Here is a 20,452-nt window from a genome sequence, read left to right as displayed (position 1 = left end):
TACGAAGGGATCTAACTCAGACTTAATACAAAACAGTATTTTTTGTTTGATGTATTTTCATGCAATAAATAAATAAATATATATATATATTGTAATGTAGTATTTAAAAGCAACCACTGTGACATGACTGTCAGGATGCTGTGAGTGCCTGACAACGTACTAGGTGCCATGCACTCAATTCCATCTGTACTTGATCCAGGAATGCAGCTTTGTCAAAGAAGTGAGTTGTAGAAAAAAAAGAGTCTACCAAACGGTGACCACACCTGCCCACCAACAAGGAAATGCTCGAGATGTAATGTCATTGCATAATAGTGCGTCATTAACTACAAACTGAAAGATACCCATCGTATATCATCATCATCATCGAATGAGTGCATTTTATGTGGCATCAGCACAAGTGCATTTTATGTGGAACTGGCATATAAAATGTACATGTATGTATATGTATATATATATAAGTATATGTATGTGTATATATATATATACATGTGTGTGTCTATATTAGGGTGTTTGGGAAGGATATAAAACCGAATATAAGCTATGTTTATCTGAATAGTTTTAATCAAGAATGTAATCATTGTTTTCAACAACCGCCGCCCAACAGGAAAGTAACTTTTTTTCTGCCATGTTCAAAGAAACCTATTTGTTTTCCTGAAAAAAACGTCTGAAAGAGTATTTGCAACTTTCTGTTTCTGAGTGTTTTGCCTCTTATAAAATGTTTTAGTGGTTGGAACAGATGGAAATCCGTAGGTGCTAAATCAGGTAAGTATGAAAGACGTAGAAGAACTTCTCATCCTAACAATTTTATAATTTCTTGGGTTTGTTTTGAAGAGTGTAGCTGTGCATTGTCATGCTGGAGATAAACACCTGTTCTGTTTACCAAAACTAGCCACTTTCAACGTAATTTTTCATTTACATGATCAAGTAGTTGGCAATAGACATCTGCATTGATAGTCCTTCCGTGTTCCAATAGCTCGTAATGGACGATACCTTTCATGTTCCACCAAACACAGTGCAAGGATTTTTGTGAATGGAGTTCTGGTTTAGGTGTTGGCGCTGGCCTCTCATTATATGATGATCTTTGTCTTTTTCATTATCTGATGCAAAACCCATTTTTCATCACCTGTAACAATGCACTGCAGAAATGACAAGTTGTTGTTCCTGGCTAGAAGACTGCTGCAGATGGTGGAACAATGTGTTTGGTTCTCAAGCTTAAGTAAAGGTTGTCATTCAGAGTAGATCATCTTCCAGAGCAAGGCTTGTCGGATATGTCACAATCGCCTTCCTTAAAAGCATCTAAACAACAGCTGACATGTACAAGCTTTCACTGTATTCAGATACATTTCACAAATGTCTCACATTGCTTCTGTAGCAGTAGTTTTGTTTCGAAACTCATACAGTAAGCAATGGGAAATATGTTGTTTTATAAAGTTCTTATCTTCCATTTGGTTAATTACCAAAATAACTATGAATGACTCATTGCTGGATAGAAGAGTTTATATGCTATTTCTAGACAGTTCTTACCCAATTTGACCTTGGCTCTGATGTAAGTGGTTGATTCATATTTCATAGTTGTGGAAAAATGCAATTACTTTCCGTACCCCCTATTATATATATATATATATATATATATATATATATATATATATATATATATTATAACAAGGGATTAAACCAAAATTTTAATTTATTATCTGTCTTTTTCTTGACTACAACCTGTGTCTGTTTTTGGAGTTTCTTTTAAGGAGGTTTTAACACCTTTGGCATCTATTTTCAGTGCATGGTGAGGTGTTTTAACAATCTCTTGTTATAATATTTGAAAAATTTGCCGATAAGGTTTTTATTTTTGTGTTGGTCTCCTGATAAAATCATGAATGATTTTATCCTTATTATATAATCAATTAATGTACACACACACACATATATATATATATATATATATATATATATATATATATATATGTATATATATATACATATATATATATAATAATAATAGGGATAAAAATCCAAATTTACAGGTAAAAACTCAATTAAATTCAATTTATCAAAAATTAAAATTAAATTAAGTTTCACAGTATAAAACATATAAATATATAGTTTTAAAGAAAAGAACCAAAGTTCATGAACTCATCCATGAAAATCCACAGTCACATATAGAAAAATTAATAAGTAAATGCACGATAAATAAGTATAATATAATACAAAGTAAAAATCTTAAGATAATGATAATAAAACGACTACACGTGTTTCATAACCAAGTTTTCAAATAGAAAATAAAATATATTCAAATTGATTAAATCGATCAAAAATCAATTCTATTCAAAAATATAGCTAATCTTCAGGTCAAAATACAACAACAATAATAATAATAAAAAGTATGTATATATCAACTAACAATAAATAACAAATGAATGTATATATAAATACTTATATTAAGATAGAAAAATGTTAAACAATATTATTAAAAATACCAAATGTTATAAACGTGCCATAATTAACTTTATGTTTATTATAATATAAACTAACAGAACTATTACATGCAAACCTTATCTTTCGTCTAAACACGTGTAGTCGTTTTATTATCATTATCTTATGATTTTTACTTTGTATTACATTATACTTATTTATCAAGCACTTATTAATTTTTCTATATGTGACTGTGGATTTTCATGGATGAGTTCATGAACTTTGGTTTTTTTCTCTAAAACTATATATATATATATATATATATGCAGTTAAATCTGTCCAGTCATAGTTTCGCATCCACAAAGGGCTTAGCCCCATGGACGTCTCGTCAGACTCTCAAGCTGAAGACAAATGTAACTCTTCACCTGTGGGAAGCAGGGATCCATTACGGTCATTTGGTCAGTACGTCATCAAAGCATAAACGTTCCAGGGTTAGCAAGGACGGGTTATCTCCCTTGGACCAGTTCATCTGGGCCAAAAGAGGGGGAACAGGGGATTTTCCCCTTGGGCTGATTTTATATCTTAAGGACACTTCCAGGTCCAATAGAGAATGGGGAACCTTATGTTTTGCAGCAGGTAATGTTTGAAAGGGATACAAGCACTAAATTTCTGATGAGTGTTCAGTGATTCAAGTTTCAGGGAGTCTTTGAATATCTTTGCTCATTCAGCTATACAAAGCTTGCAGCATTTGCTCCTGTTAATGTATAGTCCCAGCTGCTCTAAGGCCCACAATTTGATATTGTATTTATCTTTGAGGTACCACTCATGGAAGTCCAGGGATGTGATGAATCATCTTTCCAGAATCCTGAAAGAGGATCTGCAGTTGTACAGGCACCGCTTAAAGGCCATCCTGGCTGACCCGATATATTTTCAGGCTTGGGTACTGGTTGTGCTCACTTAACTGGCACATCTTCGGTTGGCTCCAGGCTTGGAGATGTCGTTGTTGCCGCAGGTGTTGCTGGAGCTGCCATCGGTGCTGTTATCATTACAAAGCGTCAGTCTGGCAATCACTACCGCTGTTGTCATTGTGGTGGTCATTCCTGTCTGTGACGTTGGCACTACTATTGCCGATGGTGATGTGGGTGCCATTGTTGGTAATATTGGGTGTGAGGCTGGTGCTGTTGGTGTCAGTGTGGTCGTCATCTCCGGCTGGAGTCACTGGTATCAGTGCTTGTGTTCCTGCCACTGTTGCTGCTGCTGATACTGTTGATGTTAGATGATCTGTTGCAGCTATTACTATGATCGCTAGGTTTGGGTATCACCACAGCCTCATAGATGACTCCCTCGGCCTCGCATTGGACTGTCATGGTACACTCTGCAAGAGCAACCAGCATCCTCCTCCTCCAACACCAGCATTACAGCCCAATAAAACCTGTGAGCAAGCGCGGAAGGCATATGCAATGAGGTCGTCCCGGCTGTGTGAGCAAAGGTGTGCAGGTGCACGGCAGCGATGACGGCGTCTAGGCACAGGCAAGGAAGAAACCGAACGTTCGATGACAACAGTTGTAGCAATATCACCAGACTACACCTCATAATGATAACAGCATTGAAGGCAGTTCTAGAAGCAACAACATCTTATATTTAAAATCCTTGCACCCTATGGTATTCCTCCCAGGATTGCTGATGCTATTAGAGCACTGTACACAAACACCACTGCCACAGTTATATCTCTTAATAGAGAGGCTGATTTCTTTGAAGTTGAAGCATGTGTTCTGCAGGGTGACACATTTGCGCCTTTTTTGTTCATCATTGTTCTCGACTATGTTCTCAGCTTTTTCCTAGACGGTATAGAGGAAAAGGAACTCCTTTTGAAACCCTGCCAGAGCAGTTGACATTGTACACAATATTTAACTGATCTTGACTTTGCTGACGATCTTGCTTTGATATCCCATTATATTAAAGATGCAGAATCTTTGTTACAAGCACTGGAGAAAGCAGCAAACCAGGTCGGCCTTTACTGCAACAAGAATAAGACAGAGTTTATCATGACCTCCTCCAAGTTAACTGAACTTAAATCAGTCAATAATATATCAATCAAAAACGTTGACAACTTCAAATATCTTGGATCACAAATAGGAGACTCCCAAAAGGACTTTTGCATCTGCAAAGCTCTTGCTTGGGATCCATGTAACAGACTTGATGAGATCTGGTACTCAAACCTTCCACCCATGTTAAAAGTTAAAATATTCTTCTACTAGGATAATGCTTGGCTACATACAACAAGGAGGACATTCCAAAGGCTGGAACAGTTTGAATGGGAAACAATGCCCCAGCCACCATATTCGCCAGATATTGCTCCATCTGATTATCATTTATTCCACAGTCTTCAAAATCATTTGGACAGAAAAAATATGAATTCTATAGACGATGCCAGAATAGTACTGAAGGAGTATTTTTCGTCATGGATAAGTGAATTTTGGAAGTGGGACTTTGCAAGTCTACCAAATAGATGGAAGAGCATTGCAGAAGATGAGGGAGAGTATATTTTAGATTAATGAACTTTGTTTATCTTAATTTTGAAAAATAAAAGAAGTATTTAAAAAATCACATTATTAATGGTTTTGGATTCAGTCCTATTGCATATCTCCAGATTGACCAAAACCTTGAGAGTGAAAGAAGCCCATTGTATGCATGTGTGTGTGTGTGTGTACATTTGTGTCTTGTCTTGTCATTGTGTGATTGTTGTAAATGAATGCCATTCACTTCCATTATTTTGCAAAAACAATTTCTGGCTCTGGAGAAATAAATCTTTGTTTAGAAACAGGTGAAGGTTTGTGACTGACAGCACCACTAGCCATAGAAAATCTGCTTTGATAAACTCCATCTGATTCATGTGAGCATGAAAAAGTGGATGTTAAAACAACAACAATAATGAAGAAATAAATAAATTGATGGAACAAAATTCTGAAAAGTTATCAAATCTGTAGTAGAAAGATGCAGAGAATTTATTTATTATGGCAATTATTTATCTATTTATTTATTATTCCACTACATGATTCCTAACAGAGTGACACCAAAAATAGTACAGCTTGTAAACAGCCATAGGTTAGGTGTCTTATTATATTTTCAAATCCTTTGCAATCCTTCCTTCTAAAAGTAATAAAATACCACACAAGCCAACAAAAGAGACTTCATATGATTGCTTGAGTTTTTATTTCTACCAGCCTAAATTTCTCTTATACTGCACACCCTGCCATTTGAAAAACAGAGATACATTCTATAATGTAGTTCTGAGAACACAACACCTGAATAAAAGTTGTGATGGAACCAACATAAGTTGGGGTGGTGAAAATAAAGACAAAATACTTGTAGTAAACTGAAATAATTTTAAATGCATCAAAAGGAGTCATTATTATAACAATATTAAAACAGGCAGTGAGCTAGCAGAATCATTAACATGCCAAGCAAAATACTTAACAGCATTTTGTTCATCCTTATGTCCTGAGTTCAAATTCCACCAAGGTTGACTTTGCCCTTCACCCTTTCAGAGTCAATAAAATAAGTACCAGTTATGCATTGGGGTTGATTTAATTGACTTATCTCCTCCCCCAAAATTTCAGGCCTTGTGCCTATAGTACAAAGGATTATTACAAGATTAAAAGGTGGCCAGTGGGCAGAATCATTAACATGCCAAGCAAAATGCTTAGCAACAATTTCATCAGTTGTGCATTCTGAGTTCAAATTTTGCTAAGGTCAGCTTTGCCTTTAATCCTTTCGGTGTCAATAAAATAAGTACCAGTTGAACACTGGGGTTGATGTAATCAACTTACCCCTCCCCTAAAAAATTACTGACCTTGTGTCACAGTTTGTACCATTATTAAAGGTGGAAAACTGGCAAAATTGTTAGCATGTCAAGAAAAATACTTAGCAACATTTCATCTGTCTTTACATTCTGTGCTCAAATTCAGCTGAGGTTCACTTTGCCTTTCATTCTTCCAAGATCAATAAAATAAGTACCTGTCAGATCAATGTATCCCTCTCCCTTTGAAAACTCCTGGCTCTGTACCAAAATTTGAAACCATTATTATAACAAAATTAATATATCTTCCTTCCTTTCTTGAGCTCCTAACTCCTGGTGGAATTGTCTTGGGTATTTTAAACTTAAAAGAGCTCATTCTTCTTCAGCTCTAACTACTGCCAATTTCTTCCAAAGAGAGAGAGAGAGAGAGAAGTAAGAAGGCTGATACTATATTTCTCATCTCAAGATGAAAGGCAAAGTTGACCTAAGTGAGATTGGAACTCAGAATGCACAGAGCCAGTATCAATACAGCAAAGTAACACTAATGATTCAGCCAATTCACTGCATTATCGTTAATATATTCATGCAATTTGACTTATTTAATATGGAACACTTGTCCACTTATTGAAACTAAATTAAGCTTCAACTTAGATATTCTCAGAAAATGTTAATGTTGAATAAAAACTGGATGACAGAGGCCTGCACTAAGTCAGGTTTCACTCTGTTTACTGGATGTTCATTGTTTGGGAAATACAAGTGCTTTTATAGGCTAAATACATTGAAAAAGGTAAAATAAATCAAAATTATATGAACATTAACATTGTTTTAATTGTAAAATCAAGGTTTTTTTTTTTTTATCATATCTGTGTATCACAAAAATACTTAAAGAATTATTCATTGATGGTTTACTAATATTTGGCTCTCAGAACTTATATCAAAACATTTAGACAACAACGAATTACAATGTTGAAGTGATTTTATTTTTATTTTTATTTTTATCTGCTCCAGTTTTATTAGAAGCTTATTTAACAAACAGACATTTAGAAGTGTCTCTTTAGTATAATCCTCATTCTATCTGGCTCAATCTTTTTACAAATACTTTACTTTGTGATTTGACAACATTCTTTACAAAAAATATGTTCCCGCCTGTTTCGGATAAAGATGTTTGCTCTTTCAGATGATTAGATCAGCAAAAACTATTCCTTAAAACATATGCTGCTATACTCCATGTATGTATTTATGAATACAACTGCACCAGCACATATAAATATTTTTAAGTGGAGCTGCACTTAAAGTGTTTATATGTGTATGTTATGTGAAATGAGTTTTGAATTGCAATTTCTTGCCTTTAAGCTGCCGAAAGTCATAATTTGAAAATTAGATGATTAGTGAGAGAGTGGAGGTGGGAGTAGGTGGGACAAAAATTTATTGAAACATTTAATTTTTTTCATTTTTCATTCTGATAATACTAATCAAACATTAAAATTTCTTTCCAGAGTGTGATTAGTTACATTTAACACTTTTTTTTTTAAAATTAATTTCTAGGCCACTCTCATTCAGATACAAGACAATAAAATGCATTTAAAACAGACTTTAAATGCTGCATTTAATATTTTTGGAATCAAATTTCTTCAAAAATAGTTTGATTTATTCTTTTTCTTTCCCCTATTTCTTTTAGATTCTTGGGGAAATAGTTGTTATAACTCAGTATGGTAATATGAGACATCACATTAGTTTCCATTATTTTTGTTTTTACTCTCCTCTTTGGCTAATAAAGTACAAATCTATGAGATTTACTGTCACTTAATCAGAACCTTCTTCTGTATCTGAGCTTCGACCTCCTCTCTGTGCTTTCTTCTTTCTGATCTCTTCCAAAGTGGCTTCGACTGTGTCTTCATAATGAGAAGCCAGTAATGACAAAACGTCCTTGTGAGTGCAATAGTAAAGGAAGAACATGTAAAAGTTCTGAAATAGAAAAATATTGTTCCAAAATTTACCGACATTCAGCAAATGAGATACAGAGAGAGATTTATTAGTAGAAATGTAATGAAAATGTAGCAATGAAAATGATTTTTGTAGAGAAGGGAGTTATTATCTGAACAAATCATGATGAAAAAATAGAATAAAGTATAAAAAAGGATATTTGGATATATTTTGTTGTACCTTGGGGGGATCATTGTGCCAATAATAAACACACGCACTGGTTCTAGTTCATTTCTTTTATTATTGGTCAATTGGTTAGCCATATAACCAAGAGCTAATTAATTGCTGATCAGTTAGCCAGGTCTGTCTGACTCCTTTCATTGTCAGTTGTGATTTCATCAATGATGTGCCCTCTCTACTACAGATCTGCTTGTCATTGATGAGGTCACAAATGGCAATGGAAATTACTCTAATTCTACCTGATTGACTGACTGAATGCTTAATCAAACAATTGATTAGTTAATTAGTTAAATGGTTAATCAATTGACTAATAATAATAAAAGAAGTGAAATGGAACCAATGTCTGTGTTTATTATTTGCATAATGAACCTTCTGAGATACAAAATCTGCTTCAAAACACAAGTTCACATCAGGAATCTTGCAAACTAACTACAAAAGTAAAATATATGGATATAACTTCATTAATTTAGTGTGACTTTAATTTCTGTTCATGGCATTTCTTGTGGCAGCAAGGTCAAAGACATAGTTGTGTGGTTAAGAAACTACAGGGATCATAAACCCATTAGATTTCTTATTTGTAAGTCAGCTATAATTTTTCAATTGTATTTTCCCCTTAATGTAATAAGGATGACGACTGGAGGATATTGTAGAAAAAAAATTAATGAAGGAAACTCTCGTTGTAAGGGTTGGGAGAAGGGAACACACATTGTAGGGCTGGCCTAGGGCATTAGCTTGCCAGGGAATTATGGAGATTGCATATGAGTTAATGACTTTTATTTTAAAACTGATTATAGCTTGTGTCAGTTTCAGAAAGAAATTATAATAAAGATGCAAATGTAAACATGGTACAGCATTAGATAATCTTTAGACATATGAAGGCATGTGGCTTAGTGGTTAGGGTACTGGACTCATGATTGTAAGATTGTGGTTTCAATTCCTGGACTGGGTGACACATTGTGTTCTTGAGCAAAAACACTTTTTTTCACATTGCTCCAGTCCACTCAGCTGGCAAAAGTGAGTAATCCTGTGATGGACTAGTGTCCTGTCCAGGTGGGGAATTTATATGCTATGGAAACCAGGAAACCAGCCCTTATGAGTTGGTATAACTCAAGAAGGTAAAGAAAAACTTTCGATACTAACCTGTGGTCCTGCAATAAGGATAAAAGCCCAACCGAAAGGAAGTGTGCTATATCCAGTGAGTGGAACCAAACCAAGCAACCAGCCAGTTCCGAAAAGATGCATTTCACCAAAGAATGTGACAGCAAGATTCCTGTAAGTAGCCATGAGAGAAACTGATATAAATACATTTTGCTAATGATAAATGAGATTATACAATAGATAACAGTTCTTAGAATATTTTTTTTTTCCAAAACCAATGGCTAGTTTTCAATAGAAGGAAAAAAAGGGAATATATTGAACTCTAGAGTATTAGCATTTATTTTATTGATCCTGGAGCAATGAAAGATAAAACCATTTCTAGCAGAATTTGAATGTAAAGATACAAGACATTTCATCCAGCTTTCTTACTATTTCTGCCAACTTGCTTCCCATTGTTATTTATAATAAGCATATGAAATACACTTTTACATAAGATGCACCCCTTTTTTTAACAGGTATATTTTGTGGAGGAAAAAAACAAATAAATTTAGCATATTTGATCACACATGTATTGAAAGATATTTTAACATTGTTTTATAGGGGAAAATGTATGATTCTATGTACGTAAACACAATATTGTGACAGTATGAAACCATAAATTTATCATAAATAAACTATGTTATCAGAGTCTTGTGGTTTTGTTGTCATCCCCACTCATTGCAAATAGCTCAGAGATAAATGAAAGTTCAACATTCCTATCGTCTCTATAGGAGAATTGTTTATTTAGATAATAAATAAATGTTTCTTAAAGATCATTGAATAAGGTAAGACATCTATCAAGTATTGGTTATGTACACTGGGGAAGGAAATATAATGAGATGACGTAGTCTCTCCACATAACTGTTGACACTGAGTGTGCAATTTATTTTAATAAGTTTGTCCTAACCGAGTAAAAATTTGGTGTGAGGGCACAACCAAGACAATTAATCCCAGCACTTGACTGGTATTCATTCATTGAAACCTGGAAAGGATTAAAAGGCAAAGTTGACTCCAGTGGGATTTGAACTCAGAATATTAACAGCTATAATTAAAAATTGCAAAGCATTCTGTCTGTTTCTCTATATATTCTGCCAATCCAAATATTTTTATTCCATTCACATGAATGATTCATTCAAGGGATACAGATATTCAAGTTAGCATGTTTCATCACCATTGCAGGTATACACTCATCTATTTAGAATTGAAAATAACTTAACTTCTCCCCATACTCATTCTCTGTTTGCTGTATATGTTTTCACTTCAGCTCCTGTGTATCAGCTGTCCCAGGCAAACATTGACCATATGTTACCAACCCAACATACTTCAACACAGTAATAAAAATGAGAAATCCTTTGATCACAAGTCCATTTGATTTGGGTTAACTTGGGTATAAATAACAACAGCTACAACACAGTGATAAAAATAACTCAATATTCATCATCATCATCATCATCATCATCGTCATCTTTTAACGTCCATTTTCCATGCTGGCATGGGTTGGACAGTTTGACTGGGGACTAGCAAACCAGGAGGCTGCACCAGGCTCCAATCTGATCTGGCAATGTTTCGACAGCTGGATGCCCTTCTTAACGCCAACTTCTTCTTTTCTGCTTCTCCATTGGCTATATATGCATGTCTCCCAGCCTCCCTTCTGGCTGTCTGGTACAGTTCCTTGCTACCCCAACTCTTCCAGGTTTTCTAGGCCAGTTTCTTTGTTCTAATGGCTTTGTCTACTGTATACCACAATACCCTAGGTCTGGAAGGGACTTTGCACCAGCTGCAGATTTGGTCTGTGGCACTCAGTAAGCTGTCACGTAAGAATTTCCAGTTACCCTCTATGTCACAAGTCTGCAGCTCCTCCTCCCTCCCATCAAATTTCTCAGTGACGATGTCCCTAAATCTTTGACCATGTGAAGGGTTCTTTAGCTTCCAAATCCTTCTTTTCTGGATTGGTCTGCTTCTTGACAACCTTCTGGCCTCGAGTCTGAAGTCACTAATGACTAGTCTATGTTGGTGGGGGGGGGGGGTACATTCTTCACCAGGGAGGGTCTTTGTATTGAAGAGCAACCATGCATCCTGCTATCTGGTGAAGATGAAATCAATCTGGTTAGCAGAGTCACCTGATTGATAGGTTATCAGGTGGCTGTCTGGGTTCCTGAATTTGGTGTTGCAGATTAATAGGTTGCTTGCATCACAGAACTCCAGTAGCTTGGTTTCAGGAACCAATTCCATGGCCCCCGTGAACATTATGGAAGATACTAGATTGCCATCCAACATGTCCCATATTACCTTTTGTGAATAAAATAACAAGTATTTTGTACTAGATACAAAGGTCTTATATCTTAGAAGAATGAAAAAGAGAAGCGTGTAAAACTTGTGCCTTTCTCATGGTTTCAATAACCATATTTGATGGTATAAAAAGTGCATGGACATATTCGATGTCCTTTAGTTTCAGCAGTGCATATTCTAGATGAAAAGAAGTTTCAAGTGAATTAAAAAATGTTATATTTAAAGTAATGTAGCAGTACATTAATTTGCATATAGGACCTGAGATGGTTTTTTTGAGAAACTTTTCGGAGAAAAACCATGTGTCTTATATACAAGTGTATAGTAGAGAAACAAGTGAAATCAAAATGGAGGATGCACTAAATGCTGACATAGAAGGCATCAGTATTAAAATCAGTTGAATATTTCTTTTCTTAGTTCCTTAATTTGATGACTTACGTTAGTTTTTGTTTCATTGATCTTCTTTCCTCTTTCTCACAATCTTTCTTCCATCGATTCCACAGAGATAATAGCATCACCAACTGATTAAACTAAAGACAGAAGAGAACAGTTATGAAAGAATAAGAAAACCTCACAGGTTAATTTTTTAATTCAAAATTAATTCAGAGGAATTCTAAGATTTTGTTTTAAAATTTCAGACCTTTTTTTTTTTTTAATGTCATGTTTGAATGAGACTTTTTAATTATATATTCTTCAAACAACTGTTTTTGTTCCTGGATGATCTTTCTGCTATAAAACATTCGAGCATAAATTTCAAACAGAATCTGTCTATCCAGCTAGGCAAAGTGAAGCAGTTAGAGATATATACCTTCCCTATAATTTTAAAATGTTTGTGCATGTATATGCATGTGTGTGTGGGGCGGAGGTATGGAGCTTAGTGGGTAGGGTGCTGCACTCTTGATCTTGGTTCGATTCTCAGACTGGTAGATAATGTATACACAGATATATACATTATCATCATCATTTAACATCTACCGTCCATGCTGGCAACATACATACATTTTATGTATGTGGGTGGGTGTATGTGTGTGTGTATGCATGCGTGCATTGGTCCAAAGATCATATAACCCAAAAAGAAGCACACTCCAAAACATTAGAGTAGTAATATTTAGAAGGTTGTCCATTATAGGTAACTTGTTAGAAACAAATGGCCTGAGTCTGACGAGTCACCTATACAGTTAAGTGCCTTATATATGTGAAACGAATGGCCACTCTCTGACCAGCCATAATAAACAGCCTTCTAAATGTATGCATATATATTATATATATATATATATATATATATATATGCGCATGACTGACCATGGGATTGCACCTAGAAAGTTACCCTCTCAGGTGCAGGTACAGGTACAGGCAAGGTTGTTTATGAAACACCAGCAGTTGCCCATGCATACTGGCCTCCCCTCTCCATGCCACTAGTGTTATCCAAGGGAAAGGCCGATACAACTTGGCACCTGTGATGTCACAACCCATTTCTACAGCTGAGTGAACTGGAGCAACGTGAAATAAAGTGTTTTGCTCAAGAACACAACATGCAGCCCAGTCCGGGATTCGAACTCACAACCTCACACACACACACACACATATATATATTATATGTACATATTGTTATAGTCCTCATATAATCTAAAACTTCGGACTGTGTCTTAAAAGTTGTCTAACCATTTTCTTCTTTTTATTGTTTGTGTTTGTGTGTGTGTTTGTGTTTGTGTGTGTGTGTGTGTGTGTGTGTGTGTGTGTGTGTGTGTGTGCATACATGTATGTATGTATGCATGTATGTATGTATGCTTGCAAGTGTGTTAAGAAGTTTGCTTCCCAACCACATGGTTTCAGGTTCATTTTGCAATGATAACATACGTATATACAGTCGTGAAGAACATAGGTCTGTTTTTTTTGTACATGTGATGTACTACCTTCTATTTATTAAAACTAGCAATTTAGTCAAGAACTATATTTTTGATTTTGCCTATTCTTTCTTCTAGATATTGAAGCATTGGATTAGTTATAAGGTAAGTATATCCCTATGTTGTATCTATTTGAATTGTACTTGACATAACAATTAAAATTTTTTTTTAAATGTCCCAAACTTTTGGCCACAATTGTATATATATATATATATATATATATATATATATATATAACAATTGCAGCGTGGAAGGTGTTTATAAGCCATTTAAAATAACACACAAATGCAGCTCAGATGCAGCACAGAATTTTGTCAGTGAACAGATTGCGGTCTCAAAGCGACAAAATATTTTGACAAATTAAATTTAAATGGTATTGAGAATTGGAAGCAGAGTTGATGCAATGGAAGAATGTTGTAGGGAAAGTGGAGTGAAAAGGAGATGCAAAACTTAAATATAATCTTTTATCTTTTATTTGTTCCAGTTGAACTTATTCTATCATTTTCTTTTCCTGAGCAGCTAAGTTTCTGGGATGTAGACAAACCAATACCGGTTGTCAAGTGGTAGTGGGGACAAACAAATACACACACACACACACACACACACATCAATCAATTATTCATAAGTCCAAAAAGGCACACTCTAAGATTTTTTTTAGTAGCAATATTTAAAGGAGTTGATGGTTATAAATGGACAGAAAGTATTCAGAAAGTATTCTCCATTAGCCTCTTTGCTAATGGAGAATACAGTTTGATCAGCAAGGGTGTGAAAAAAACCCAAAATGAAACTCTTTGAAGTGAGAACCATATCTGGACGAGATGGAGTTATCTCGCTTTGACCAATTTCTTTTGTGTTCAAGAAGAATCATGTATGATTTCCGTCCACTTGGAAATTTTCTCTCATGGGAGCACTGACTGAATATTTTACTTTTAGAAATCATGAGACAAAATTCGTATTGGAAATGTAGAATTGCCTGTTTACTGAATGGAAATCATGTATAAGTTACAGTATTCTTCTTTTAATACGAAATATGATTGTAGAAGCTATGTTTGATCTACCCTCTTGCATTCCTATATATTTTCTATGCTCCATTCTAGATTTGGTAATAGTGATGTCTTTTATGTATACAACTGATTTAATATTGCATGACTAGTTGCGCAGACATGCATTGGTATTTCTGCAGATGTTCTATGCCTTAGGTAATTTTAACTTTGAAAATGTTATAATTAATTACCTTAATCCACTTACTCAGAATTTCCCATCTGCATACATTTACATGGCAACTATATGCAGGTGAGAAATTTCAGAGGGGTTGCATTTCTGAACATAAGGGCTAAAGTGTTCAATGAGGGTGAAGAGAGGAATTCAATGATCAGATTGAGTTCTTAAATGCATAAGTAAATTTATATCAGCAGGCAATCAAACTGCACATTTATTATTTAAACTAAATACTAATGTCACCAACCTCCAGATGAGTATACAAACACTTGGACACTGTTCCATTGCATGAGAAATTTTTTTTTTAAATCATTGGTACTTATTTGACCTACTCTGGATAAAATAACTCTTAAATACACATATGGGTACTTACAGTGGAAGCTTTGTTTCTAGATAAGAGAGCAGTTCTTTCTCTGTTGAGAATTTTTTTAACAAAACCAGGACAAACATAGTGTCACAGATGCAGTTCTGTCACCTGCATAATGTCAATGATGCCTGAATTACTGAGCAATAATTGCATTTTCTACTTACACCAAGTATACAGTAGAGAGGTCCCATGAAAATCCATTGCGTCCATTCTGTGAGCCAACATCTGCAACAGAACCAAGCAGTTGAATAAAATACATAACAACAAAGACTTAATTCAAACAAATTTAAAATATTAACTTTTCTCAGCACAACATCATACATAAGAGAGACTGATTTTATAATTATTGTCCTAAAGCTAACTTACTTTCAAAACAAGTTTTAACTAAACTATTATTTAAAAATGCTTCTTTGTGAGTATCAGCATTTCAAATTTTTACTTATCAATATTAACTTTGATTTTGCTTTTTGAGGTGCTTTTTGCAACTTCCATCATCATCATCATCATCATTTTAATATCCATTTCTCCATAAGTAAATGAGTTGGATGAAATTTGTTGGGAAGGATTTTTCTATGTCTGGATACCATTCCTGTCACCAACACTCACCTGTTTCCAAGAGAGGTAATATTTCTTTGTGATCAGACAAGTTTTCAAGGAATATTGGAAATGAAAGCCATCATTTATATGACATTGAAGTTTATTTACAATTATCATGTGAAGCCTAGGCCAGGAGACAGTAACATACAGACACACATATGCATGCAATTACATGCACAGACATACAGACACACAGACATGCATGCACACACACACACACACACACAATGTATGTCCCTGGATGCATGTATATGCGCACACAGACACACACACATATGATAGGCTCCTTTCAGTTACCCTTTCCCAAATCCACTCACAAGGCTTTGGTCAATCCAGAGCTATTGTAGAAGACTTTTGCTCAAAGTGCTGCACAGTAGTAGGACTGAACCCAAGACCATATGGTTGGGAAGCAAGCTTCTTAACCACACAGCCACACCTACATCTTTACCGAGACCTTTGGAAATGTGCTGTGCGTGAGAAGACCCGGCAAGCCAAGTAAGATCGTTGCCAGTGCCCCTGGACTGGTTCTTGTGCGGGTGGCACATGAGATGCACCATTCTGAGCGTGGCCGTTGGGAAGGGCATCCAGCTGTAGAAACTCTGCCAAATTAGACTGGAGCCTGGTGTTGCCATCCGGTTTCACCAGTCCTCAGTCAAATCGTCCAACCCATGCTAGCATGGAAAGCGGACGTTAAACGATGATGATGATGATGATGATTAGCAACAGAGGAAGAATTTTTCAAGCTACAAATTCTGAAGTATAGTTACAAAGTATTTACTTACATTTTTCCATTAATGAGATTATCAGGATAATATAGGAGAATTGGGATAATACCAGCCCAAGGTACGCCATACCCAACTATAATATACATAATACGCCGAAAATGCTTGCTTCCATGGACACCTATTGTACACTGAAGAAGATGATAAAAAAAAATGTAAACATTTGTAAATATACATAGTTAAATATTTTTTCAATATTTTCAAACAGAAATGCATATGTATTAAATCAGAAATATTTTAGTGACTGAAATATTTTTTAAAATGCTGAAGTGTGCTTTATGAAGCAAATATAGAAGGGAACTTCAGAAAAATGTGCAATATCTTTCCAGATTTTTAGAAAACTATAATACATGAGTTATTAAACTTGATTTCTGCAAAGGTTTGATGTGGGGAAAAAAATTATTCAGTCATATTAAAGCCTAGACCTATGGCAATAAAGATAAAATTAGGTCTAGTCTTTGAACAACTATTCAGTTAAATTCTTGGAAAATTTTTAGGGTATTACATAAAACTTATATTTATAATGAAAAGCGTTTACTCAGAGTGGTTTTCATCTCTTGATGTTAACAACTTTACTAATATGCACATAAAAGGTTGTTTGCGATAAACAATGTGGTAATTAATAATTGTTTCTAATTTAGACACAAGGCCAGCAAATTTAAGGGAAGAGGTCAGTTGATAATATCAAACCCAGTTCTTAATTGATACTTTATTTCATCAATCCTGAAAGGCTGAAAAGCAAAGTTTATCTCAATAGCATTTGAAATTAGAATATACAGAGTTGGCAGAAATACTGCAAGGTATTCTTGATAATTCTCCTGGCTTGTAACTTTTGGTTTCTGATTTGGGGAAAAAGGCTAATTTTTTTGACCCTGAAAAGAGGAAAGACAAAGTTGATCTCAGTCAGTTTTCAATGTAAAGAGCTGGAAGAAATGCTGCTAAGGTTTTTATTGGATGACTAATGATTCTGCCAGCTCATTGACCCCAGGGTGATGAAAGGCAAAGTTAACCTCAGTTGGATTTGAACTCAGAATGTAAAGAGCTGGAATGAATGTTGCAAAGTATTTTTCAGATGCTCCAATGATTCTGCCAGCTTGCTGCCATTTATTGTTTTTTTTATTAAGGCAGAAGGCAACCAATTTGGGGGAGGAGAGGGTTAGTCGAGGTCATCAACCCTGTGCTTGACATGTACTTTATGTTAATGATCCTGAATGGATTAAAGGTAAAGTTGACCATGGCAGTATTTTAATTCAGAATGTAAAGAGCCAGAAGAACATTTTCTGGTGCACTAATGATTCTATCAGCTCACCAATAACAATTCTGATCTAACTCTTTAGCTTTCAGATTACTCTGTCGAATGTAATGCTTATTTATTCACAATGTTTTGAATTAATCATGCATTATCTTGTAGCTTCAAGATTTTGATGATGTGGTTGTATATTTTTAGAATGACAATGTAGGCTAGGTATGAGAGGCTTGATCTAGCCAGTATGAACATAAATACTAGTAAAATATTTTAGCCAGATATGGCCAGTTTAAATGCTAAAGGGCTAAACTTAAGAAGTTTATGTTCAAAGTGGATAGTTTATTCTTTATGGTAGATAATATCAATGGTGTGTCTTTAATTAGTTGTGGTATACCCTTTTAGATCACTAATAAATTTATCAGAACCTGATGAATCATCTCTGGGTGTCTTCACCAAATACTTTCTTATCCAAGTGCATGTGAGCAGTTTGAAATGGGACAGTAAGATATGAATAATCACCTTTTAACAAAAACCTTGGTAATCATATCATACATAGTTTTAAGCATTTTCATCTAAGACATTTAATACTAGCAAATAATTTTATTATTGCTATTGAAATTATATCAACATTCTATATAATCAAAATATAAACATGAGTTACTTACATCTGCTAATTTCCAACAAGCAAAAAGAAACATCCAACTATATGCTGATGTGAACAGAAACACTATTGCCACAGTTGCAGCTATACAGAAGCCCTGTAATTGATAAAATAAAATTAAATTAAATTAAATTAAAAAAAAAAAGTCTACAATACAATGATGACTTCACAAAAAACAATGTTTCATGTAACATGCAAACAGTTTTGTTGTTGATTTTACTGGGAGGTCAATTGAAAAACATGAAAACCATTGCAACCTTATAAACTATTGTTACGAACGCCCGCACGCGAAGCACCTCGACGAAAAGAAAACTCGCGCGCGCGCGAACGTCGACGCTCAGTGAGTCGGGATGTTCGCCACGACTAAGCCCCGGCCGGAGCACGCAACGAAGACAACAGGCAAAAGGAGGAAGAAATAACACGGAGATCATACGTTGGGTAGTGGAACTAACTTTTTTTCTTTTTACATGATCAAAACATCATCAATACATTGCATAACAATTCAAATAACATTTAACAAAGGTTTCAGAACATTGCATAATCACAAGTTTACAATCAAGAGTTCATATATCAAGTCGAATTAAAAGTTCTTTCACTTCGTTGTTTTTCTTTTCCATTAACAGCATGTCACAAAGTTCTTTTCTTTTCTTTTCCACCAGTTAACAAAATCTCTTTTTCTTTTAAAACGTGTAACGACGAAGTACATTTTAAAGAATATTTAAACAAACCTTCACCGCACGAATTTCCTTTCTTTCAAAACTCCTACTATAATCCAAGAAGTGACCAACTGACTACTACGATCTCTCGCCTGCCACACAATTCCATCTCTCTGTGTCCCTCTCTCTCATTGCTTCAGTCCCTATCGGTTGACTGGTACTTTCTCAGCCTCTGTCTGTCAGACTCTCTGTTCATCTTGGTTGGCTGCTAGCCTTCACACCGGCTCGCGTTCTTCATCCAACTGCCGTCCACCAACTCCTCGATGCCAACTCGACTGGCCAACCGCTCGCGCCAATTCCTTATCACAAATCCCGTAGCTCAATAGTGCTACCTTATCCCCTCCAAAGCTGGGTCAGTTTAGTACAGTCCCTTAGCTTGTTTTTCTGAACTTTCGCTAACCGGAAAGGGCTAGTGATCACTCCTACGCTAAAAATAACTGTACTTGTTCACAGGACAAAGGAAATACCATTGTCCTCAACAACCAGAATACGGTTTCAAACCCAGCTCGGGGGATAGGGATATAACACTAATTTGTTTTTCGGTGGTTGCATCACTATTATAGATAGTACAGTTTTTCCCTTTAGTGAAAGCTGTTCATTCTGAGGAAACCTCTAAAATAGCCAATATATTGCGTTTAAAATAGTTGAAGCAAACAAATTATCTGTTGAGATATTGTAAAATATTGTAAAAAAGATATGCAGATAGAATATATATATATATATATATATATATATATATATATATATATATATGTATATATATATTCCCAAAGGAGATAGTAGTCACATCTAACCAGACATGTTCCTGCTCTCTAGGAATACAATCATTGTTGTGTACGTAAAGAAACCTATATTGATTGTCAAGTGTGTGTACGTGTGTGTGTGTGTGTGTGTGTGTGGTGGGGACAAGTACAAAGATACACATACACACATATACATGAATATAAATACAATGGGTAGCTACATAGTTTCCGTTAACCAAATTCATTCACAAAGCATTGATCAGCTTGGGGTATAATACGAGATATTTGTCCAAGGTACCGTGCATTGAGATTGAACCCATCTAATCTCATCTCATCTTTTTCACCCATTTATTCTTGGGAGGGTCATGGAGACAGAGTCCTTAAGCATGCCTTCGAATCGGGTCCTGTTAGAAACAAGTGTCTC

General features: G+C 35.1%; 1 protein-coding gene across 1 annotated transcript in view; it reads right to left on the bottom strand.

Annotated features, from left to right (window-relative positions):
* Positions 1–7,166: 7,166 nt before the first annotated feature.
* LOC106867858 (adhesion G protein-coupled receptor D2) overlaps positions 7,167–20,452 on the bottom strand; it is a 49,742-nt gene continuing 36,456 nt past the window's right edge. Inside the window, exons 5-10 of the mRNA XM_014912899.3 lie at positions 18,574–18,666; positions 16,663–16,793; positions 15,448–15,508; positions 12,233–12,324; positions 9,512–9,641; positions 7,167–8,173 (exon numbers count right to left, since the gene is read on the bottom strand). Coding sequence (XP_014768385.1) covers positions 8,012–8,173; positions 9,512–9,641; positions 12,233–12,324; positions 15,448–15,508; positions 16,663–16,793; positions 18,574–18,666 — 669 coding nt within the window. The 3' untranslated portion in view covers positions 7,167–8,011. The remainder of the gene's footprint in view (positions 8,174–9,511; positions 9,642–12,232; positions 12,325–15,447; positions 15,509–16,662; positions 16,794–18,573; positions 18,667–20,452) is intronic.

The sequence above is a fragment of the Octopus bimaculoides genome, chromosome 5 (assembly GCF_046866305.1).
Source record: "Octopus bimaculoides isolate indiv1 chromosome 5, ASM4686630v1, whole genome shotgun sequence".
NCBI lineage: Eukaryota > Metazoa > Mollusca > Cephalopoda > Octopoda > Octopodidae > Octopus > Octopus bimaculoides.
The sequence above is the reverse complement of the archived record's forward strand: the minus strand, read 5'-3'. Positions and strand labels throughout refer to the sequence as shown.